At 42.5% G+C, this 24,310-nt stretch overlaps 1 protein-coding gene across 1 annotated transcript; it reads left to right on the top strand.

Annotated features, from left to right (window-relative positions):
• The first annotated feature begins 233 nt into the window (after positions 1-233).
• Positions 234-23,626, top strand: IGSF22 (immunoglobulin superfamily member 22). The gene is given in 33 exon segments (XM_087746665.1): positions 234-276; positions 549-596; positions 599-673; positions 1,398-1,496; positions 2,533-2,613; positions 2,733-2,806; positions 2,913-3,010; positions 3,414-3,454; positions 4,229-4,477; positions 4,806-4,987; positions 4,989-5,033; positions 6,921-6,998; positions 7,587-7,667; positions 7,669-7,729; positions 8,951-9,020; positions 9,022-9,123; positions 9,125-9,234; positions 9,482-9,518; positions 9,520-9,616; positions 9,618-9,799; positions 10,776-10,933; positions 12,036-12,075; positions 12,077-12,139; positions 12,141-12,160; positions 14,068-14,260; positions 14,262-14,348; positions 15,816-15,909; positions 16,897-16,970; positions 16,972-17,072; positions 17,974-18,267; positions 20,409-20,624; positions 20,855-20,914; positions 23,426-23,626. Coding segments are annotated over 33 exon segments (3,321 nt in total). The 3' UTR covers positions 23,494-23,626.
• Positions 23,627-24,310: the final 684 nt, after the last annotated feature.

The raw sequence follows: 24,310 nt of genomic DNA, 5'->3' as shown, positions 1-24,310 counted from the left end.
TGAGGTGTTTGCATGGAGCTGTTAGAAATGAGTATTCAGGGCCAGCTCCTTACTGGTCAGTCTGGCTGGGATAAAAATAGAGTTTTACCTGAACTGAAGAACTAGTCCTTACAAAAACAAACTAAATGGGTTCATTCTGATAGAAAAATGCAGCGCTCTGGAGCCTCCTGAAATGAACAGTTTAAAGGAGGAGGATTTGTCTTAAACTATGGGCATTTGTCTAAACAGGGGGCATGAGCAGCACTCGGGAGCTTAGTACAGCTTGTGCAGAACAGAGTAAGTCCTAACGGGCCTTCTGTACGTTCAGTTTTGATACCTTTCTTGAATGACATCTAAGCATCTTGCAGCACCCCTGTGCAGCAAGGCAGCCCAATTTTCCCATTGTGTAGATGACAAGACAGGTACAGAGAGAGCAAATTATTTGCCCAAAATCCCCCAGAAAGACTGGAAAGAAAGACAGTCCACCCTTTCCCACTCCCAGTAAATAAATCCTTCAAACAGTACTTCTCTGTTCTGCTTGATTAACGTATTTTTCCCCCCAACTGAAGAAGTTGTTTCCAGGAAGTCTTCTGCCTTATTGGAGTCTTTTAGTATGGTGAGAGCTTTGAGATCCTTGCTGGAGAAAGCATTCCTGAATTTGTGGAAAAACCTTGTCCACTGGCAACACCCGAGGGTGAGTAACAACAATTTCTGGTGAAAGACAGTTCTTTACCTAGTACATTCCAACAACTGACTGCATTTTCAGGTGCTCTTAAGTATATTCACCCACCTCATGCAGTAAATGTGGTCCATCATGTTCTACAACTGGAAGAGTGGTAAACAAAAACAGGTATAAACTGGAGTTCCCTCTGCCCATCCTCACTGTTTTTGGAGATTTGTCATGTATCAGTCAAAATCAGTAGGAAAGCTGCTATTCGTTTTAGCTGCTGGAAACCTGTCCTTACTGATTTAAATACAACAGTTCTTCTTTATGCAAAACTCATGATTGAATGATTTGGCTGGAGCTGGAAGAATGTGACCTTTAATGCATAAGTAAATAAGCCTTTCCATCATGTACAATCTCTCCCATGTGACAGATCAGTGACTGTCTAAAGTGACAGAAAGATCATATGAGTCTTTATTATATATCACAAAAAAAAAATCACAAATCATTCCTGTCAGTGTGCAGACCACTGCTAATGAACAGATTTCATTCCCAGAGTGGTATCTGTGATGGATGTAAAGTTGTAATAAATACAGTAAGCAAAGTAAAGCAAGGTTGATCTAATCTCCTCCATAAAGCAGACAGGAAAAGAAACCATGCATTTAAAATAAACCCAAACAGAGAAAGTGCTAACAGGCCCCTGTTGATTTCACTCATTCATTCATTAATTCCAATGTTTCTTCTGGAATTTTAGGAGACAAAACAATATTCTGACCCAAAGTTAAAAGAAAACCAAAGCCTAATGCAACATGGAAAAGAGAGAGCGGGTACCAACAGAAGAAGGATCCAGAATGTTTTTGACAGTATTTTTAAGAAGTATGTGCTAAGGTAACACACCTTTTTTTCTTACCATTGGCCCATTTTTTTTATTTCCACAGTAAAAACTGTAAAAAAGAAATAGTTAGGCACTATATTATTCCTCAGCAGCAATAAAAATGTCCCCATTTGCAGTCGGCCTACTGCAATACTGCTACTTTCAAATAGCGTTGTGTGTCTATATGGCAGTGTTTCCGATCAACAGAAAAAGAGCATCAGAGCAGGAACCATTATTTTTGTTATTTGGTTTTGTGTTTAGCACAGTGAGGCCCTAATGCCTCTTGTGTGCTGTTCAGGCAAAACCAATGCTACATCTTAATAATTCATAATATTTAAGACACATGTCCCAGTTCAGCCCTTTTTAATTTGAAACATCCCATGGCTGCAGAAGTTCTGCCCTCCTTCTGTTCTTTTTCTTCCTTTCCTTGCTCTGTCCCTTTCTCTCCTCTCTCCTGAATACTTAGTTCACTCTAATTCACCTCTTCTCTCAGGCAGTCCTTTGTTTACAAGCCTGCCAGTCAGGGCGGGTCAAACTCTTTCTTTTCCTACACCAGAGTCTTAAGTCCAACAGTTTCCATTCACCCTCCTCTGGTCTCTATTGCTTATGAAGTTCAGGGGTGATATTCACTTTCAATGCAGAGCACCAGAATAAAAGGATGTCTCTCAGAAGAAATGTGGCTTAATTTTGCTGTCTTAGGCCAAGAATAGACCTGATCCAAAATACATCTCTCTCAGAGGGAAGACTTCGGTCTCTTTCTGGGGCTTTGGGAAGGCTGTGAGGGATCTTTAGGGAGGAAGGAGCATTGGATTTGGCCTCAAAATTTCTGCCCTCAAAGATAACAGGTCAATTCTGTTCATGATGAAAGAAATACTGATTTAAACACAAATAAAAAGAGGAATTCACTAATGCATTTGCCATATCTGCCCCTCACCACCCCAGCCTATGTGGAGCTTTTACTTATTGCTTTCTCTGATTTTTTTTTTTTCTTTCCAATCTGAATGCTTCTTCTGAGATGATACAGATAACTACAAGTGTATAGTGTCCGATACCCACACCGATGCTATCTACACAGTATCTTTGATCATGACTAAAGGTAAGCTCTAGAGGTCTGGCTTGATTAGTGATCAGACCAGTTATTAACAACTAGGCTTGGAAGAATTTTTAAGATAGACAAAATGGAGAGTCTTTGCAGGGCAAATTTGCTTTAAGTAGAGTGGTGTGAAGCAGGATGCAAGAATCTATCCACTGCTGACTTTAAACTGAGCACTATGTGTCTTGCCCTCTGTGTCCACTGCACAAAAAGAACATATTTTCAAAGGTGCAAGCATTGTCCTTATTATGGGGGAAAGCCTTTTTGTTCCCTGTATTTCCTGAGAAAAAAATTAAATGAAGCATATGGGTACAAAATACATGCTGTGCATCACCAATGTGAATGGGAAAGACCTAGGCACCTACAAGAATGTGGCTGAGAAGAAACTCTCTGTTATGCTGTGAGTGATAGGTAATCTTTGTTCTTGGATACATGAGGTTCTGTGTACAATGTCAACATCTGCAGACAAAAATTTGAGGGTCAAAATTGGTGGGCCAAACTGTGAAAAGCCTACTTTCTTTCCTTATATGTCTTTGCAGCATTCATGATTCACTGGTCTTTTTAGGCTCAAACAGAAATCTAACGTTGTACAAGTCATAAACCAACCCACAATTACCAGAGCGCCCATGTGAAAAGACCTTTCATGAGATAGCAGATTTCAGTTTGAAGCCTAGTTATTACACATAATAAGCCAAATTCCCCACTGACGTCAGTGTGGCAATGGTGTGAGTCACTACTGAATTTGGACCAGTTTTAGTGGAAAAGATGGGAATGCAAAATGCACCTTGGCACTGTCTTTTTAGTGGAAGTGAACTTTGCTCAAACAATGTTACAGGACTTGGGAGTGAGTGAATGGGCCTGGGCACAATGACAACAATCTTTTTTCATCTGCATATGCTTTCTACAGCCAGCCAAATGTGTGCCTGCTGTTTGAAGGAAAACCAACCACATTATATAAAGCAAACTTGCTTGAAATCAATGCTAAGTAAAAGTGATGCTGCCCACCTGCCTTACCTTTTATTGCAGTAGGACCATCTGTTAAAGATAAGTTTTGCCATAAGTACTATTCTTTAAGTATAATACTTATCTTTTTGATAAATCCCTTAGTAGGGCTTGGGCACAGGCTATTTGGTAGTGCGGTAGATTACCTTATTTAAGCCAAATAGTGATCCTGTGCCAGGCACTGCAGCACTCTTGACAGATAATGCAGGAATATGTCAGTCCTCCTTCAGCTTGCCAAATGGTTCCAGGTATGCTTTTAGATGTCATCTGCAGTTGCCTGAAGCCATTTACTTTACAATGACCTACAGTAAAGGAGAGGAAAAAAAAAGCAGAGCTAAGACAGAAGAACTGAACATAAAAGCAGTGTTTCTGTTGGTAATCAGCTTTGTAGGATTACATGCAACTTTTACTGAACATTATGAACTGTAGTTAGCTTAATTTCCACTGAAGTTGAAGGAATGAATTGGTCTTTCTGCTGCCACTCAAGAAAGAAATCAAAATTACTTCACTGAAGTCTAGCTATTTAGTGTAGGAAATCTGAGATCAGGAATTAAGCACAACAGAGTGAATATTTGTCTTTTTGGTATTTAACAGGTGAGCTCCTAACTCCTGACAGAACTGAAACCACTGAAAGTGACTGAAAGACAGACAGCAGTATTTGAAATGTGCCTGCCAAAGAAAGTGCAAAACTTCACCTAGAAGTTCAATGGGAAAGAGTTGAAGTGGGATGATAAGTACGAAATCATCACATCTGATGATGGATTGGCCCACACTATGAAAACTGAGGGTGTTCTGTCCAGTGACTTTAAAGAACTCAGTGTTGAGACTGGAGATCTAGTGCAGAACACTCCACTCTTCATTGATCATAAGTAATGCAAGGTAAGCATCTTTGGGCAGTGGGTGGATCAAACACAAGATAGCAGGGTTTGAGCTGCAAAATCCATAAAGCTAAAATACAAAGCCCCAGAGCTTGGGCTAAAAAGAATGGAAGCCGCAGCCTCATAAAGCTAGTCTGTGAACAGGCAAGCAGAGGAGCATCAAGACCTCATTTTCACACTGGAATTTAAGTCCCAAGCCTGGAATCTCTCCTGCACAGGAGCCCATGTCAAATCCTGCAAAGACAAAGCCACCTGTTTTTATTTATAAGGTGCTTGCTGGTATGTGCCATTTTTTCTTGCCAACCCCTTCCCCAGGGATTCCAATTCAGTTCATCAGCAATCCCAAGAACACCCAAGTGAAAAAGAAGGGAAAAGCCTGCCTGGAGTGTGTGCTGACTTCTGAACGTGTCACCCTGAAGGGGATGTAGAATAGACAAGTGACTGAGAGGTCTCCTCAGTACATCATGAAGCATGAAGGGAAGAGAGCAGAGCTTATCAATTAATGCTGCTGAGCTGAGTGACTCAGGAGATGGCACAGCGATCGTAAGGCTGTGCAAGACAGTGATGCTAATGAGCAGTACAGCAGTGCCAGTGTAACTGGAAGGTAAGCGTGAATGGCTCGAAAGAGAGGAAGAGGAGAAGGAATAGTAGTCTTTACAGTGTTCTTCGGTGTACTCTGCGGAAGAGCAGTGCTGCTTTGCTATAACAGCTAGGAAACTGATGTGAGTTAACACTGCTCTGCAGTCTATTTGTTGTTTAACATGGAATAAGCCGTTAGTCTGTGCCCCCTCTTGGTAGCATGCAGATAATAATTAAGGACTTCCCTTTGCTGTAGAAAGCAGTAGAAGCATAAAGCAGTAAATCTTCCATTTAAGTCCTTGCACGTCACCTAAACCAGCCTAGTAAAGTGTTCCGTGTTTTTTATTTTAATCAGGGTTGTCCTGACAAATTCTTATCTTGATTCTTTAAAGTGACCCATGGGACATTTGACTGCAGTCTGCTGAGGACCAGCAGCACAACATGAGGCTGGTAAATATTTAATATCACATTTGTTTTGTGAATTAATTTTGCAGTAGTATCACTGATGCTGTAAACTTAAGTCTATGATCTTTATAGAAAGACACAAGGCTGTTAAGAGCGGGGGAAAAAAGTTGGAAAGCTTAGCTTCATGCTCTCAGCATAGGCTGGAGAAGAATTTCAAAGTTAGGGTGTGGATTTTAGTGGCTGTTAGTATTTGAGATGATTTCTGTTAGATGTGGACCAGCTTTGAACTATGTCCAGGTGCTTTCCATGAAAAGTGCAGCATTTTAAGACGATTTTAAAATGAACAGAATGGAAGGAGGATAAAAGTATATTAGTGTATCCTTCACAGGTTCAGGAACAACTGAATATTCAGTTGGTAGGATGCTATGAAGGAAACTTCAGGGGCCAAAAGAAGCTCGGCTGTGAGGTCAAGCAGATTTTCTCACATGGAAGACTGACCTGCCCTAGTGCCCATCCCTGACAGATGTCTCTGTGAGGCTGGTCTCTTCCTAATAGTCCTGTGTTTTCTGTGTCAGATCATGCCCCACAAATCCTGTCCTGGTGTATGGACTTGGGTGGAACTCCATTAGTTGCATTTTGGCCATGTATTTCTCATTTTGTTTTCCCAAAACAGGCCAGAAGGGAGCGGTTTCCCAATGGCATCCCCAGCCCTGGGCTGTCCAGGTGAGCAGCCTGGCAAGGAGTCTGTGGCTAGGGTTGAGTGTGGCTGAAGGTGGGCAAGGAAGCCCTGGCTCCTGGAGGATGGGTACCAGGCCTGGTATGCGAGTGCCCTCTGTGGGCCATGGCGATGGTGGCCTGAAGGGACAGTGTGGGGCAGGGGCCTTCTCTGACCACTCCTCTGGGACAGAAACCACTTCTGTGGCACAGGTAACCTGGAAAGTCATGGCTGAGTTGCCTCTTGACTCCTGTGCGCACTGGAATTGCAGGCTGGTGCCTTAGTTACAGATTCATCTTTCCCCATTTGGAGTTCAGGTTCAGATACAAATATTATGTAGGCAATAGAGGAAGTGTTTGGCTGGTTTGAGGGCAACTCTGGACCAGCTAAGGGTCTGGACCAGTGCTAAGAGGCTGTGTTCTGCTTCAGCTTTCGGGTTCCTATAGCTACATTCCCTCCACTGAACACCCATAAAGAAGGGCAAAAACTGCTTAGGAACAGCCTTTCTCCATCCCCCTTTGTTCCCATGATGTCCAATTCACTAAACGACTTTCATCCTGAGGGCCTGTCCATTTTGTTACGAGGTCTTCCTGCCATTAAATATCTCCTTGGTGTTTGAGGTGCTCAGTCAACAATCATTCTGCACAGTTTTTCTGTTCACATGCTTCCACCAGGACTTCTTCCAGAGACATTTGCAACCATGAAGAACATGGGTGTGACATTTGTGCTTTAATGGGGATCCTGCCAAGCTCTGTGTTGTCCTGAGTGGCACAAAGGTGGAAGGAATATGGCTTAATGACGGCAAATAGGTAAAATGCCCATGGTATTGTCAGTGTAATGAAAGGCTGCAAAACGCTAGTGGGAAGTTTTCTCCAAAGAGCTACTGTGGGATTTGGCCTCATTTGATAAAGGGCTTTTGGCTAAGGACGAACAGAGGGACAGATCAGACAAGAACAGATCTAATCTTTCCCAGTGTACTACAGCCTCAGTCTTACTAAGTTTTGGCTTTGAATCTTGGCTTTTTCAAAATTTTCCTTCCCAGTCTCCTGTAAAGATGCTTTCACATTTGCTAACCCATTTTCTCAGCCTGTAGACTCGCATTCTTTCCCACAAGGTTGGCTTCTCACCACCCACCCTTCTCCCAGTCTCAGATTTTCAGAGTAATCAGTAAATGTATCCTTTGCATGCTAATGCACGCACTTCATTACATGCCATATGGCTGATCTACGCAAATGCACAGATCACTCTGTCCACGTAACACTGAATTCATTTCGTCCATAGATCACAGAGCTTTTTAGTCATCTTAGAGCAGGAAACTGATCAGAGGATTCAGGGGCAGGGCTGGAGATGGTGTTTGTTGCAATGTGGGTTGTTTAGTGCCTCAATCTTCATGTCAGATTACGCACATGAAAAAGATCTGGATAGTGAAGCAGGGAGCCATCCACAAATTCATCATTGACAGAATGGGAGAGGAGCGTTGAAGGGAGGTACATGTTCAAAGCCCAGGGGGCAGAGAGTGGAGCAACAGTTGCCATTGGAGGTAGCCACTCCATCTCCTTACTGCTCTTTACCAGGCGTACACAAACACTTGCAGAATCAGTGCTTCACCACGTCTCCTTACCTGGGCCTGTACCATTTTACAGGCTTATCTATGTGCATGAGCAAAAGCTCTTCTTTCTGCTTCTTTGTTCCCTGAGGGAGAAAATTGAACAGTCGTACTGGTTGATTTTAAGTGACTAAGCATAGGTTTCTGTGTTTATAAATCGGTGATCAAGATTTTTGGCCTGAGCCTTTACTTCAAACGTTGTTGTCATGAGCAACAAGAAAAACACCTTTTCTGAAATTATATATAGAAATATATAAATACGGGTATTACTCAGCTCTTGGCAGCCAGATGGCGCCAGATGGACTTTCAGACTCGTCTGCAGCATGGAAATAAGCCTCTTTCCGTCTGCTGAATCAAGGCAAGCTGGATAGATACTGCTGCATGGACAGCGGGACAAATGCAGCAGTAAGGATGCTGTGGCTGTAGCAGCAAATATTTATCATACCTGTGTTGCAGTAAAAAACACATCCACAGCAAAGCTTTGGTATAGGGAGTGTTGACTTCCCTTCATTCAAAAATATTTTTGAATGCCTTTTTATGACTTTCAGCAGAAGATTGTAATTTCTAAACATACACATTGTGTGACAAAAATAAAAGGAAAAACACCAAATATATTTAGGAACCTGGTTATTTGTCTTTATTGTGTGTGGGACATCCTTATCATTTTCCCATATTACTTTGTAACAAATAAGGGAGCGTTTTCTTTACAGGCAGTACCTAACTTTGATTCTACTATCTTTATCATGATCATAAATATCCCAGTGTGGCCTTAGGGAAGAACAGTACAAAGGGCTGCTTCTTGTGCCTTGCAAAACTTAGAAACTGCCTGGAATCAAATCTCCAGGCCCTAGGGAAGTGAGGAGCTTTGGGGCTTGCTATTTCCCAGAGGTCCCTCTTTTTCTACTGAGCTGAACAACTAAAGGAGGTCAGCCAGCTCCCCGTACAAGAAACAGAACTAAATTAACTGAATCAAAACACACTGAAGATTTTGAGTGTCCCCAAAGACTTTCACAAAACACAGGATTCTTAAATTAAAAACATGGAGTGTATGAAGGGCCCAGCTTTGGACCACCTTTTCTGGGAACTTGCAGACACAGGAAAGATGTCAAGCTATATTTGCAGCTGCAGCTTTCAGATGTTGTCTTTTCTTTCCAGATTCTCCTGTTATCGAAGAATCTGTACTCAAGCTTTTTGCTGCACACAGCCTTACTGTGAAGACCAAGCATCAAGGTGCCTTTCAAGGCAAAGCCAATGCCCAAAGTCACCTGGTTCAAAGATGGCATTGAGGTGACAGAGGAAGAGAAAGTGGTGATGGAGAAAGCCAGTGACTGCGTTACTCACAATCAAAACCTGTGTAAGTGAAGACAGTGAAGCCATTATGCTGAATCTGAAAAATGACTGTGGCTTGGCTCCTGACAATCCTTACCTCAACTTTGTTAGTAGGTCCTAAATTAATCATTTTGTAGCAGGATAGCAGGACAGTCACTGGTAGATATGTTGGGTTACAGACACCAAAATTCAGACTTTCTTTTTAAAAATCTTGCAGTGGGGCAGACTCTGAGTTATCAAATCAAGTGATTCAAGAGAGTTTAGTTTTGCTGTAATTTACACTGATTTATACTGTGACAGGATATGACCGTCTGAATAGCAGCCCTCTGCCACTCTGGTCAGCTGCTAACACTGCAGACAAACCAAAACCCCCCCAGGGGAAAGCAGAGTTCCTGTAACACATGAGGAAAATACAAAATGAGATGGAAAGCACCCAAAGGCAATGGAGGAAAGCAGGTGAGTCACTTCGTCATCAAGAAGAGGATGGCTGGAGAAGAAATTGTGGATCAAAGTAGGAGTGGTGGAGAGCAACGACACCACATTTGCTACAGAGAAGGTGGAGGAAGGGAAAGCCTACTAATTCAGAATATGTGCCATCAACTCTGAAGGCCTCATCAAGCCCCTGGAAACAGAAGACATTTTTGCTGGAGAGCCTATTAGCCAGCTGTTTTTAATGTGGTTTCACAGTCCGGCTTCCCATCGTTTTTATCCTCTTCCTCCTTGCCAGTCTCCAAAAGAACACTGTCCCCTGGGCTTCAGGGGACAAGTTCCAGGGACAGAGCTTAGAAGCTGCTTTGTGCGTAGGCTGATAGCCAGGATCAAACAAATACCCACATCTTTTCACTGCAAGTGTTTGAGGACTCAGAAACCCCTCAACATGGGCTGGCCACAAGAGAGGACTGACTAACACACTGTTCTAGTGTCAGTTACGCAAGCTTAGTGGGATACGACAGAAATGAAAAGTGGCTTTCTCTGGAAAATATTGTGGGGGAGGAGGGAAGATAATTTAAAAGGGAATGCTTAAAAACATTTTGTTTTGCAGCCAAAAAAGAAAATATGTCAGCCAGAAACTAACTTGGTTACAAAGCACTGCTGAACTATCTTCTGGGAGTTACAGTTTGGGTACTTCTTGTTCCCATTTTTCCTTTATGGACTGGAATCCCCAGTGAAAGGGGATTTGCAGTGCCCTTTCCCCAAGACCAGAATGTATCACAGAAGATACAGTGCAAACAAGGAGTCTGGCCTATTGAAACATTTCAGAAAGAAAATTACCAAAATGAAGTAACACATATGAGTTCTCACCTAAAACTTTGCATTTTTGTCCAAACTTCCTATGGATTAGGGAAGGCATTTCTGAGCCGCTCTGTAATGCATTGCAGAAAGAGCTCATTTTCGGAATAAGTGCAAGAATTGAAATGTTTCAACATTTGAAATGACAAAGGGAATTAGACTGCAAAGAAAGAGTCTTTAGAAAAAGGTTGTGACCATGAATAAACCTTAATATACAAGTTACCCTCCTTGACTTCTTGTTGTACATACATACGTATGTATTTATACACACACACATAGCACATACACAAAATTTGGAGTCAATGAATTCTGATTGTACTGTGCTAATTTGATTTTCTTCTGTGCAGAACCTCTGAGACAGGTCTCAGCCTCAAGTTGTAGATGTCAGGAAGGAAGATGTCACCATTACCTGGAACTTCCCAGCCCAAGACGGAGGCTCCACAGTGCAAAGTTACGTCATAGAAGAAAGGAAGAAAGGCAGCAATCTTTGTGTCTTGAACACCAAGGAGCCAGTCCAAGGTCAGACCAAGATTATTATCTGTTTTTAGTAGGCAAAAAGAAAGTTAGATAAGCTTTGAATGTAAAGCTGAGTATTGATTAATCAAGGAAAATGTCATCATGGCGTCTAGCAAGATACACATTTTGACATACGCTGTTCAAAGCAAGATTTTCAGCCCTCAAGTAGAAATGGCTTGATACCCACAACCAACGATAAGAGGGCAGAACACTCAGCACCTCTGAAAGTCACACCTATGGATTTGGGTGCCTAATTTCAAGCATTTATATTTTACATGTCTCCCTACCTAAATCTGACTGCTTTTCCCTAACTTAGACCAGAACTGAATTAAACAAGTGACTGATTTTGTTGTATCCATCAGATAGCAACCATATGATCCATGCTTAGCACAGCTTGTATAACACATGGGAGTGTTCCTATCACCAGCAGCATCTGACTAACGAGACTTTTGCTTTTCCTTTTCTGTTAATATTTTGGTTCTTTCTTGGATTCTTTCCTCTGTCTCATTCGAAATGTTGGACTTTCATAGTAATTAAGTTACAATCCATCACACTATCCAAAAATATCCTCCTTAAAGCACCATTATTACTCATGGTAGATAATGGAAACACTTTTTAAGGCAAATTATTCAATTACTGAGGTTTTTTTCAAAATTGAATGGAGGTTTAACCTTGCTCGAAGGCGAGATTGTGAAAGGCTTGGCCACTCTATTGAGTTCGTTACACTATTGGCAATCCCACTGAAGTCAGTGGAGCAAGACATGAAGATATTTTTCCCCAGCATGTATGTTTATACCAGGCTAAAGACCATAATCTAAAGGAAGGCAAATTATGCATTTTTCCTCTTATTATATGCATCAAAATTCTATCTTCTCCTTAGGGAGAGAGAGATGAAAATAGAGAAGACCACTAGAGAAGTGAAGGTTAGACGTAGTAAGGGCCTCCCTGAACCCCTGAAATTTATATTGTTCTCCAACAGTCTGTGAGCTGAAATTTCTTCTTGGTTTATCTCAATCCAAAAGCAATTAAAAAAAAAATTAGTGACCACTTGGGAACACTTTTATGGGTGATTAGAGAGTTGTGCAATTGCAACGTGTGCCTCTAGGTACCAGATTCAAAGTGGATTGTTTTCTGGAGGATACAGAATGAGTTCCATGTGATAGCTGTGAACCGTGCAGGCCCTGGACTTCTCAGCATGCCCTCAACCTCTCGTTGCAAAGGATCCCATCAGTATGTTTCTTTCACTGTTTAATATCTAGTTTTCCTAAACATATATGTGATGATCAGATCTATGCATTTGTGACTGAAGGCTGAGGGAATGTGGCAAATTCCAGTATGGCTCAATGTAAGGGACTGCATTGAGTTTACAGCTTAACTAAAGATTAAGGAAGGCCTTAATACTGTTGGCTATAAACGTAATTATATTCTAAGTGCCTGAAAGTGTGATGTTATTCACTTAAAATGTGTAACTGTTAAGATAAGGACACAGTAAGAGATTCCCACCTGGAGGGAACTGACTATATGCAAACAGCAGAGATCAACATGATAAAGGTGCTCTAAGGTGTAGATACCTTTAGTGCTTAATGTTCATGTATAGGTTGCCAAAGGTCCTAATGTATGACAAAGAAAATAATTTCTCATGCATGTTGCTATGGTCCTTTCACCAGTCCCCCATCAACCCTTTTAAAAGAAGAGAAAATTCTTGCAGAATTCATGGAAGTTGCTTACATTCTTTTATTTTAATACTGTGTTTTTAGTAATAAAGAATCTATGCCTAATTCTGGACTGATCAAAATCACAGACAAACTCCAAAGCATTACAGTAGCCTCAGAAATGCTGAAATGGGCAAACTTTATTTTGTGCCAGTTATAGAGAATTCTTGCTCTATATGACCATATAACTAAAGCATTTTAAAAGCAAAAGGCTGTCAGAGGCCATCAATAAATAGCTTAAACTGATGGAATCTTCTAATAGATACAGGAGTCGGCCTTAGTAAGTGCACATAATTTAGAAAAAAACCTGGCCAAGTGTGGAAGCCAGTATAGCTAAAAAATGACAGAATTCTATGTAGTAGATGAGAGCCTTGAGGTTAAATAGTTACTCAGATGGGAAAGCATTCAGGTTCCTTTACATCAGGAGACAACACAAAAACAATTTAAAGCCTGAAGCTATGATTCTTCTCCTATTTGAAGAGTTGCATTATTTCACATTAGGCCTAGGAGAATATGTACTGTCCATATGCACCATATTCTTTATGACCCTGTGTGCTCATATGAATGTTCTGTATAAAAGCCCTTAGCATCAAGATTGTCATGGCATGCTGCACTGTTGACTTTTTTGGGTTGGGGACGACAGGGGGAGGTCATTGCATTTTAGCTAAGGCTTTCAGAGCAGAACATGGATTCGGATACACAATTCCGTGTTCGTTTGATTAAAAACATACAGATATTTTTTTAATGTCCCATCTTTTGCTCTTCTTACATATTATGGAGATCTAACTAGACTGCTGCAAGGTGGACTAAAGAGCAAAAAGAAAGATCTGTATTTTCAAAAATGACTGCTAATTAGGGGTACTGTAACCTTTGGCAAATAAACTTGAAGAACATTAACAGGATCTTGCAAGCCAGTAAGCAAATTCACTAATCCAAGCAGTCCAGATAGATAGATGTCCACTTTACACAGGACTGTAAGAGGGATTTATTAAACAAGAAGGGACACCAAGCACTCAAAGCCATACAAGACAAGTTATAGGAAATGTACTGCAGAGCTCACTAGTCAGCTAGGAATAGACAGAAGCAAACCTTTAATGCTAGACACCTCTCCCAAACACATGTGGAGAATGAGTGGTGGTCAAGTGCTCACAGAAGGTGCCCTTTCCAAGCTGAATTCAGATGATCCCATGTCAAATGTTGTGATGATTTTTCTTAAATGGCCAACCTTGGAGCAGGGTCTACGTGTATGTGCCATTTTAGAAACAGCATTGTTTAGTTGGACAGAATTTGCTGTGTTTACTAAGGCTCCTTTTACCCTAAAACCTTGCAGGTTCAGCATCTTGAAATAGGAACAGCTTTGTATTCACATATGCAAGCATAGGCCTGCAAGTACAGTAGTGTGTCACAGCTCTTCCGCTGTCACAGAACCTCCAGGGCTGCTGAAGGTGCTGGATTTTTCCAACTCCAGCATTTCCTTAGCCTGGCAGGAGTCAGACCAGGGAGATGTGCTGTCAGGATACATTCTAGAGATGTGAGCTGAGGACACCAAGAAATGGACAAAATGCACCAAGATCCCTATCTCTAGTACCACTTACACTGTGGGAGGCTTGCAGGAGAGACAAGTACTACTTCTGAACCTGAGCTGTGAATGAAGCTGGTGTGAGAGAAGCAGTGGAGTTACAGGAAGGAATTCTAGCAATGCCACCTTCAGGTAAGACCTGCAGTATCTGTCCAGCTGGAACTCCCATCTATCAGCTGTTACTCTCCTGTGTTTTTAAAATATACCTCATTTTGTAGAGGGTTATCAAATCCATCTTGCACAAAGGAATATTTAACATCACAGCTCTGCTTCTTTTTGCTGAGTTTTCAGAGGTGCCGAGAGGAGATGAACAGCACAAGCTGCGAAGTCCTTGAGCCAAATTAAAATCGTTCTGCTATCCTTCTTGCTGTCCCCTGAATAAGTATGTCAGGTATAATGGCAGTTGTTTCTTCCGCTATCTGACCTCTCACATCACATCTCACATGTGATTACAGAGGTCACTGTTGGAAGATATTCTGATTCCTGTCATGGATACTGTAGTCTGAGTATGGGTTAGGAGAGTAGGTAATACAGCAAATAAACCATCATGTTTGAAATGCCCGTTTGTTGTAAATACAGTGGTACTGGGACAGGATTATAATTCTTCCAGGCACTCGGTTTGAATGGGGTGAACAGTCAGGTGCCAGCATGCTAAAGTTGGCATAGTATTATCAGAGGTCATGCTTCAAAGACACTAATTATGTCTTGAGAATGAAGGTATCATGACCTGCCATGAAATCCCTAGCTAGCTTACTATATAAGGTAGCAAAGTATTTAAATCTTTATTGTTTAGAACTTATGATTGCTTAATTATTAATTAGGAAATTCAGACTTTTTATGTCTAAGATACTCCCAGATAACAAAGCATGGTGCTGACTGCCCTCGGTAGCAGCAACGCCAGCAAGAAAAGACGCGTGATTCATGAGTCGTGTTACATAACACTGATTCCTGTAGAGTAGAAGGACATTCAGGCTTGGCTGAGGATGTCTCAGAAGGCAACGTCCAGGTGACCAGTACAAAAAATAGTTGTTTCTCTTCTCAGTCTCCACTTTGGAACTACACAACCAGTCCGTGCAACACGGCTTTGTTACCATGTTTCCAAATACAGAAACACCAAAAAATCCCAGAGAGACCGCAGGCTCCAGACAAACTTGTCTGGTGTGGAATGGCAATACTGTACTGAATGTCCTATAAGAAACAGACATTATACAAAATTGTTTGTGACAGAAGGTGGACAGTAAAATCATCTAATGAGGCATTAAATCTGCCTCTTCTTTTCCTTTGTTCTCGTTCACTTTTTACATGAACTGTTTTTAAATGTTCCTGTTCCACCTGCCTCACCTGAAATTGTCCTGAACAGGTGCTCATCACTAAGCTGTTGATTGCTGAGGCATTAATGTTTCTCTTCCGGTGGTACAGATATTAGGAAAAGAGCTGGCAACATTGCAGCCCTTACACTAACTGCCTTCTGCTGAAACAGTTCAAAGGTTTCTTCTTCCAGGCGTGACTCAACAGACTGAAGAATGGCTTTACTTTTCTGTGCAATCTCTCACTCTTTTAATTTTTTAATTTCTGTCTCTCTGTCTGTTTTTCATCCTCCCCGCCCCAGGTTTGATCTGACTGTGAGGCTGAAGAGCCCCATGGTGGTTTGTGCTGGGACAGCACCATGCATTCATACATCTTTGCCTGTGAGATTCTGTGTTGTGTCCTGTCAGAGGAGAAATTCTGCAATTAGAGTTTTCTTGGGCATCTGGTGAAATACAGCTGCAGGGCTCTGGAGGCTGTAGTTGTCCTTTGGCCTTTATCACATGAGCTGTCACTTTGGTTTAAAAGAAGTTGACTGTTGGAGAAAACTCATGCAGTGCTTTAGGTTCATGAAGTCCTGCGTAACTGCTCACTATTTTTCTGGCTAGTCTTTTCATAAGCCTCCCTGTGGTGGTAAGGGTAGAGGGACTTCTGTGCATGCAAGTTTGTCAGCTGCACAATCCAACCTTCTGCAGCTGGAGCAAACCATAAAACATCGGGGAAGCTCTCTGATTCATCACAAGAAGCAGAACTTTTCGAGCATGCAACTACAGTTCATGCTAACTGAAGTGAACTTGTTCCTGATTAAACCTTGAGTGATCTAAGGGAGCGATCACGTTGTAAAGACAATGCTTGAAGTCCCAACACTGTCCTTTCTGAGGTACAATTTCTGTTAACATGGATGTTGAGCTCATTTCTGTAGAGGCTAAGGGCAATTTCTCTGCTTTCCTTTTTTTTTTTAAGTCTAGACTACTGCACGCGCTGAGGCTTTACAGTACCTTGCAGAATCAGCCCCAGTGTAAAAACGTATCTCTCAGTCTAAATTGTACAAGTTTATCTGTATCACACAAGCTGTTTTCCCTCAGCTTTCAAGATGATCAAACTAATGAACTGTAGCATAAGGTTTATGTGGCATCTCCCAAGCCAAGCCAGCTCTATGCACTTTGCTGGGGACAAAGCCTGCCATTGCCTTTACAGCTTGAAGAAATCTCTAGGATTGTTGTCCTTGAAACATTTTGCTGTCAGGCTGATCGTGTACAAGTGGCTCCTGTAGACACAGGTATCCCTTCTGTGCTCAAAGACATGGTTTGTTTCTGTTGCCACTCAAGTCAGGAAGCAGAACGTTATAGCTGCACGTTTGTCTTGGCCAGGGCTCCCGACCACCACCAGTGATGTGGCAAAAAGAAGGCATATCAACAAGAGGGAGGACAAGAACCATTGCCAGTCCTTATCCACAGCACCAAGAGATTTGTTTCTGACCTGTACCAGATTATCCTCAAGAATAGTTTTGGAGAAGCCCTTTACGACATTCAAATGCAAGCTGCAGGTACAGTATAGAGCAAACTTGAGCATCTTGGCCACCTCCGGGTATCGACAGGAGGTATTCCTCTGCTGACAGAAATTTCACAGTTTCTGCATCAATGCTAGAGTTGGGAAGGTGTTTTTTTTCTTGGAAAAAAAAAATCCCAATCATACACACACCTTACCCAAAAAATGCCACAGGAGCAATCCAAAATGTTGTTTCCACTCAAGGGGAGAAAGACTCCCTGGTCAGAAAGGATTTTCCTACCTCTTGTCACTGTGTTTCTCAAGTCCCACCTTCACACTAGCTCAGAGCCAGAGCCAGTTAGCTGAGCCAAGCAGGGGAGCAGCATGGTTCAGAGCTGAGGGACAAGGAAGGTACTGCTGGGGCTCCGCTCACTCTGTCCAACATGGAGGGAAAGGGTGAAGCAGTTATTGCTCCAGACATCCCCAAATGCTGCCTTGTTTTTCATGCCATTATTTGTTTGGGCAAATCCCCATAACAGCACTAACACAACAGTGTCGTGTCCCCTCAGCAGTCTGGTGACATCATTTCCATTGCAAGTGGGTCTATCACAGCCAAGTGGAGGCAGGCTGGTTTGCTCTTTAGAGAGACTCCTATTACTCTAATGATCTGCTGGGGGTTAGGGACCTTTGCAGTGTGTTTTGTACTTGTCATCTCTTCAGAGAGTGCTTTTTAAAAAGCAAACAGCCTTATTTTTACATCAGAAGGGAATTACATGCACAGGGCAAATTGGTCCTCAGGTTGCTCAGGGTAGAAAAAATCAAGGAAAGAAGTACTTTCCTAGACACACAGGGACTTTGGATGGGAGGAGCTGAAGTGAAAAATTTTTGTCCCAGAAAAGGACAGAGGGAGGGTCCCAAACAGAAGAAACCAGTACTTAAATGTGCTCATTAATTCTTACATTTCCCCTGACCACCTTCTAATCTGCAGCTGGTTGAAGAAGTTCCAAACACTGTGACCCTAAATCATAGCTCAGATGTAGAAGATGACTAGCAGACTGATCATGGTGTCCTGAAATGTGATGTCAGTACTGCCACGTGGTTCACAGCCGCAGAAAAGGTCTACAGCAACACGTATACTGTCAGAGGCCTGCTCCCAGGGAGGAAGTAATTCTTCTGAGTCATTGTCTGCAGTGACACTGGGGACACTGACCCTCTGGATTCACAGGAGCAGTGGTACATCTCCAAAGACAGAGGTAAGCATAAAAATTCATGACAGCACTGGAGGAAGATGGGTACTCTTGTACACAAGACTGTGGACTAAGCTCAGGTTCCCTCTGTGGCCATGGGTATATCACTAACCTATTCTGCACCTCAGGTCCCCGCCTGGGGAATAAACACAGGAATACCTCCTGTCCTATCCCATCCAATTGTTGGCAATCTCTCAGGACCAGGCTTCCTTTTACAACGTGTATGTGTAGCACATTACATAGCAGTTCATACAGATGCTGTTTGAATTAAAATTCAAGACAGTAGGGGCCATCCATGCGCAGGGAGGGTGATATAACAGAAGACTGGCGTTACAAGTCATTTGTCTTGTAGCACATTTCCAGTCTGACTGGGATTTGTTTCCTAAATGAAAAGCAAATAAATCTGTCACATGTAGGAGACTCTGTGACAGTCTTTCTGGGCCAGAAGCTATAAGAAGTCCCTAAAAGCACATTAAATTAAATACTCAGAGGCCACCTGTCAGGTAAACACCTTCTCCCTTGTTCAGTTGCTCCCTGCTCAGGCCTAATCACTAATAAGGTTGTCTCATTAGCAGTACTTTCAAACAAAACTGAACATGCCCCAGCTCATCAAATCAAAATGGTAAGTGATCCTTCTGCCCAGTCAGGCAAAGCAGAATGCAGTTACTCTGAATAGTGAGATCCAAGCCAGTTTTTTTTGCTTGGCCTGTGCCTGTTGTATATATAGTGTATATATATAGTAATACAAAACAAACTTTATATTGATATATATTACCAGACTATGCATATATTTCTTCAGAAGCCTATCCACATGCTGCTACAAGTCTTCTAATCCCATTAAGAGTAATGAGCAGAATAAGTAGTAATAACAGAATAAGTAGTACACTAAAATGAGTAATCAGGTGTCAAATTGTGTATTTGTATTTAACAGTCAGCCTTCCTTGATTGACGTAACTAGACCATAGCTACATGTGCAGCTGAGAAAGAGCACTTAGAGTTATGTGACTGCAGTTGTGTTCTTGTATGGAAGTACTCCAGGCCTGGATTTTATAGAGTCTGAAATAACTTCAGTAACTTCTGTGTATGTAGGCGAGTATAGAAGAGTAGTGAATGGAGGAAAGCTAGGTTGGTTGTGCCTTGCAGTGCATTCCCTTGAACATTCCTTTGATAACAGCCTACCTGTCTTCAGGCAGGACAGCAGGACACAAGCAGATATGAACCGATTTCCCATTCTTCATTATAAATGGCAAGTCACAAGGTTTATTTGCACAAACGTGAGAGATGGTAGAAAAACTCTGAAGGATAAGGAGGAGATAAGCTGTTTTCTGAGAATGAGGTCTCATATGAGAATTTTGCCATACAGTGCTACATTTAGCATCCAGGGGATTTACCTGATGGGACCCCTGCCAATGCAAAAGGAGATAATAAAGACTTCAAGAATTGTGTTTAAATACAGGCTGAAAATGGAAGATTTTCAGTGGACACTGGAAATTAAATTGCACGTGCAGTTCCCCTTGATTCCCCCAGAGCAGACTGTAGACTATTAATATCTCAGAGCAATACAAGCAGAGCAAAATCCCTTCCTTTACAAGATCACCTGCTTCGGTTTATAATTGGGTGTAATTTAATCATGCATTTCTAAAGTGCCTTGGGAGCCAAATATCCAAAAGCACTTTACAATTTAATGGCATTAGTGAGAGAAGGCATCGATATATTCCCATGGAGCAAAAACCTGACACTTTATTTACAGACCAAGAAACAAAGAAATTAATTGCTTGCTTACAGTTGCATAGCAGATTAATGGGAGAATGAGATTTCTGATTCCTTCCTGTCTTGCTTTTCAGTTTGTATTTGTTTACATGTTGAGATAGGTATGCTGGTCAGATGCTGAGCGTAATGCGGGTATTGTTCGTTCTTCCTCCTCCCTGAGTTTTCCCTGGTGGGAAAGAAGGCCCAGGTCATGAAATGTCATACCCAAGCTCTTTGGATTTGTACTCATGCAGGAGAAGACTCTCTGTCTTGCTGGTGCTGGCTCTGTGTTTGCATGTTTGCGTGTGCAAGAGACAGTGCAGTGCGAGGCAGCCCTTAGTGACTCTGTCCTCAGCAGAGTGTTTTGACTTCAAGACGGTATCCCAGGAAGAACTGAGCTTCCTGTTTTATGGCCCCACTGAAGAACCACAGCATGAGTCATGGCAACAACTGCACCATGAACTGTGCTTTCATCAGCAACCCCCACCCAGCAGTGACCCTGTACACGGGCAACGTCAGCATCACATCCAAGTCTAAGTTGTAGTTCAACTCAGCAAATAGCATCTGTCTGCTTATGATCCCTACAACTTGCAGCTGCAAGCTGATCATCTGTGGTAAGTCAGGTTTGCAGCCACTGTGATTTGTTGGGGGTGATTCCCACCACGTTGAGTAACCACAGATTTCATGTCTCTGAGTATAGTTTACACCCTGCTATTTTCCAGGGCAAGTGCATTTACTGGGACTGGCACTGTGGATCACGCTTCTCTGGGCCAGTTTGGCTCTCATCCTTGCCCACAGAGGAAGAGATTGCTCAGTCTATAGGTACTGCAGCTGAAGCTGCAAGGGCCACGTTGTAAGAACTTACCTTCATATCCAAAAAACAGCCTAACTCTGACATTGCATTGTCTTCCTCTGAAGTCACTGAGATTTGTGTTCAGTTGCTTGAAGGCAGTATTAAAATGGCATATTTCGGCTTGCAGGTCTCATGAATTCCCTAGATGGCTCAAAAACAAGTATGGCCATTTCTCAGTCCCTACCCAGGCTTGCTCTGCACCTGTGGCATACTTAGCACCTCCAAGCTGTCAACTGATGCATTCTGACAACAGTTTTGTGCCTTTTTTTTAGATATCACAGACACTACACTGGGTAAATCTGTTCTCTTCCTTTGTGAAATGGCAGGATTTTGCCAACATTTTATGAAAGCTAGTAAAAATTTCCAAGACACAAAAAGGAAGAAAATCAGACATTTCATATTCCCCTCTCGCTTCTCTGTTTTTTTCCATGCTGGAAGCACCCAGTGAAGTTTTAAATCAGGTTGTAACACACAGCTTGGTTCCAGCTCGCTCAAATTGGCCCTGTGAGACTGAACGCTTCGAGGTGCATGGGGTGAGGATTTACTAACAGTGACCCACACATGGTTTTCCCATGTCACCATGCCCAAACTTAAAGCTTGCAGAGTGGTCTTACAATGTGTACAGCAGTGCCGTGAAACAGCTGGGTCCTGTGAGTTTCGTCAGCCCCTGGTAAGCTCAACCTGCTTATGATTGATTTACTAGGGAGCCTTCAAGGTTAAACATTTGAGAGCAAGAATTCTCCATCCTTTTGTCTGTTATGACACTGAAGTATGTTTCCCCCATTCTGCCTTTCTAGGGAAAGGCCCTGGTGCCTCAGGACCTGTTGGTGTTCTCTTAAAGGGAACAAGAGAGAGACACTCCCAGGCACAGCTTGAAATGAAACTGATACAGCACCAATAATGAGGGACTATATTTGGAAAGATCTTTTAAGGTTATTTTTGTCTGTGATCACTGCTTCTGGACAGCCTGCTGAGCCCCTCCCAGGGTTTGGTTCTCTCTGCTAATGCAGAAGTAGCTCAGTGTGGGTCCGTGGAGGGAAAGGATGTGCATGCCGGGTTTCCTGCCCTGATTTTCAAGCAAACTCATCTGTCTGTGTGTGTAGGATACACGCAACACTTCTTTCACTGAAACCAGCCACTGCCCACCTAAAAGACTGAAAGCAGTTCTTTACCATTTTTTAAGGATTCCTGGTGTTACTGGGTCTCCCACTTCCCGCACTCCCTGATACACTCCTCTCTGAAGCCGCAATTTCAAGCCACAGCTGGAGGACAGTTTCCTAATCCCTAAAATCAGTGGGAGCTTTCCCTGGCCTGGCGCCACTGCCAGGCAGGCTGATGCACAAGGAGCCTTGGCAGCGCTGCTCGTCTATGTTCAGGGAGGGCAGGCAGGCCTGAGTGGCACAAGAACAGCTTTCTGTCCTCTCAGAGATCTGATTGCTGGGGAGGGCTTACCTTCTGCCTTCCCACACAGAGCTTGTTGAGGTGAGGACTGTTACAATAGGAACATACCTCTTCAAAGTTATTCAAAGCAGGCTGTTTACAAGCAGAGCTGGCTAAGGAACAAGGCTTGCAAAAGCACTGTGTGAGTGAGGTACTAATTTATGTTCAGATTACTTAACTGGAGCCTATTTCTGAAGCCTCCTCAGGCTCCTCCTTGCCTTGATCTGGGCAGTCTCTTGGGAGGGTCTCTCTGCTGCCAGGGCTGTTTGCAGCTGAGTGAAGCGGGAAAGCAGGAGTCAGAATACGAGACTGTAAAACTGACTTTAGGAGATAAGGAATTCACTTCAAATTGAGCTTAACCGCAGGTTTATTTTAGATCTCAGGAACTATATTCTTGCTGATTTTAGTTCTGGAAGGGGGGTAGTTACTGCATGGAGTCAGGTGTTTTAGGACGTTGTACCTCGTGTGAAAGCGCTCTTTGTTAGCCTGGGAGCTCCTTCAGACCAGGACTTGGAAGACTTTCTTTAAGGACTGTTTCTAGAGACTTTGAATGCTCTTTACCTGGTGACAGGCTGCCCTAAAGAAAAGGGAAAGGAGTAAGGAGTGATCTAAGGGATGAGCAAATCTGCTGATTCAAATAGCTGTGCAGGAGTCGTAGATGCTGATTCCATGGGAGCTAAACCTCTGTTTCGCAAATATCTGTCTCCATTCCTCTTAATGTATGCTCTTCTGTCTCTCTCCTTTAAGGACGGACACTTGCATTTTGCTGCTCAGCCATGTTTGCAGTTTCAGCCTTTTTCTTAATATTTGCAAAAACAAATAGGGCATTGTTCCACCTCTGTGACACACAGCAGCATCTTTCCTGCTGTTGTAGCTCAGAAGGGGTGAATATAATTTTCCTTAGACTGGGAGGTGGCAGGTTGCAGAGAATACCAAGCCTGTTAGACCCAAAGTGAATTATTTGGAACAGTGATGAACTGAACAAGGGGAAATGAGAATGAAAATGAGAACTCCCTAAATTTGGACCATTTACTTCCTAAAAAAACTGTGATCAGACAACAAAACATAGGGTTGGTTGCAGTAATTATGGCACTTACTCCTTTTTTTTTTTTTTTTCTTAAGAAAAAGATGATAAAAGCCTCCTGGACACAGTGACAGAAAGTTTGCAGAAGTCAAAACACAAGCTGTAATTAGTGGTACTAGCTCTGCCTGGTCCAGCCTGCAGAACAACATTGTTGTGGCTCTGTAGTTTGTCTTTGTGTGGCTCAAAACGCAGCCGCCCTTGGCTTCTGTCATGGTCAGTTAAACCAGGTGGTAGTGGGGCTTCTGCTCAGCAGGGACACTTCTGATGTTTCCGTCTTCCTTCCCTCTAAGTGGTTTTAGACAGCAGGGTGCATGTTAAAGGTGATATTTATAATACCATCTGCTAATGTATCTTAATGGTAATAAAAGGAGCCAAAGATTGCGGTTTTCTCTTCTATGTATCAGTTTGCTTCCGCACTGGTCAATGAGAATCCTGCTTTTGAGTTCAAGAGGAGGCTCAGGTTCTGTCTCCATGTCCCCAGACAGCCCAACAGGACCTCCATGATGATCTAGGCTTCATTATGTCAGATTGTATATAAACATAGAGTAAGCCATAAATGTGAAGTACTTAAATCCTTGCAATATGAAGAAATTAAATACAGTCTGCAGCTTTGCAAGTGAGGGAGTCACTTTGTGAAAGAACTGGCCATAGAAGGTAAAACTTGAGATCCAGAAGGGTCCAGGAATTTCACTGCTGGCAGCCAAGACTTCAGAAGGAATTACAGAATATCTGAACCATTGCAGGATGAACAGGTTGACAGATAGATAAATATGCATATATATATATATATTATACACACATTGGTGCTGGTTCTTCTAATTAGAGTGAATTCTTCCAGGAGCCAGTTGTGGAATAAAGCAGAGCAGTGGCCAGCCACAGACACCCACTCAGTCTGAGAATATTTTGCCACCTTTGTTCCATCT

This window comes from Nipponia nippon, unplaced genomic scaffold (genome assembly GCF_047370975.1).
Source record: "Nipponia nippon isolate SJK-2023a ecotype South Korea unplaced genomic scaffold, ASM4737097v1 scaffold_10, whole genome shotgun sequence".
Lineage (NCBI taxonomy): Eukaryota > Metazoa > Chordata > Aves > Pelecaniformes > Threskiornithidae > Nipponia > Nipponia nippon.
The sequence above is the reverse complement of the archived record's forward strand: the minus strand, read 5'-3'. Positions and strand labels throughout refer to the sequence as shown.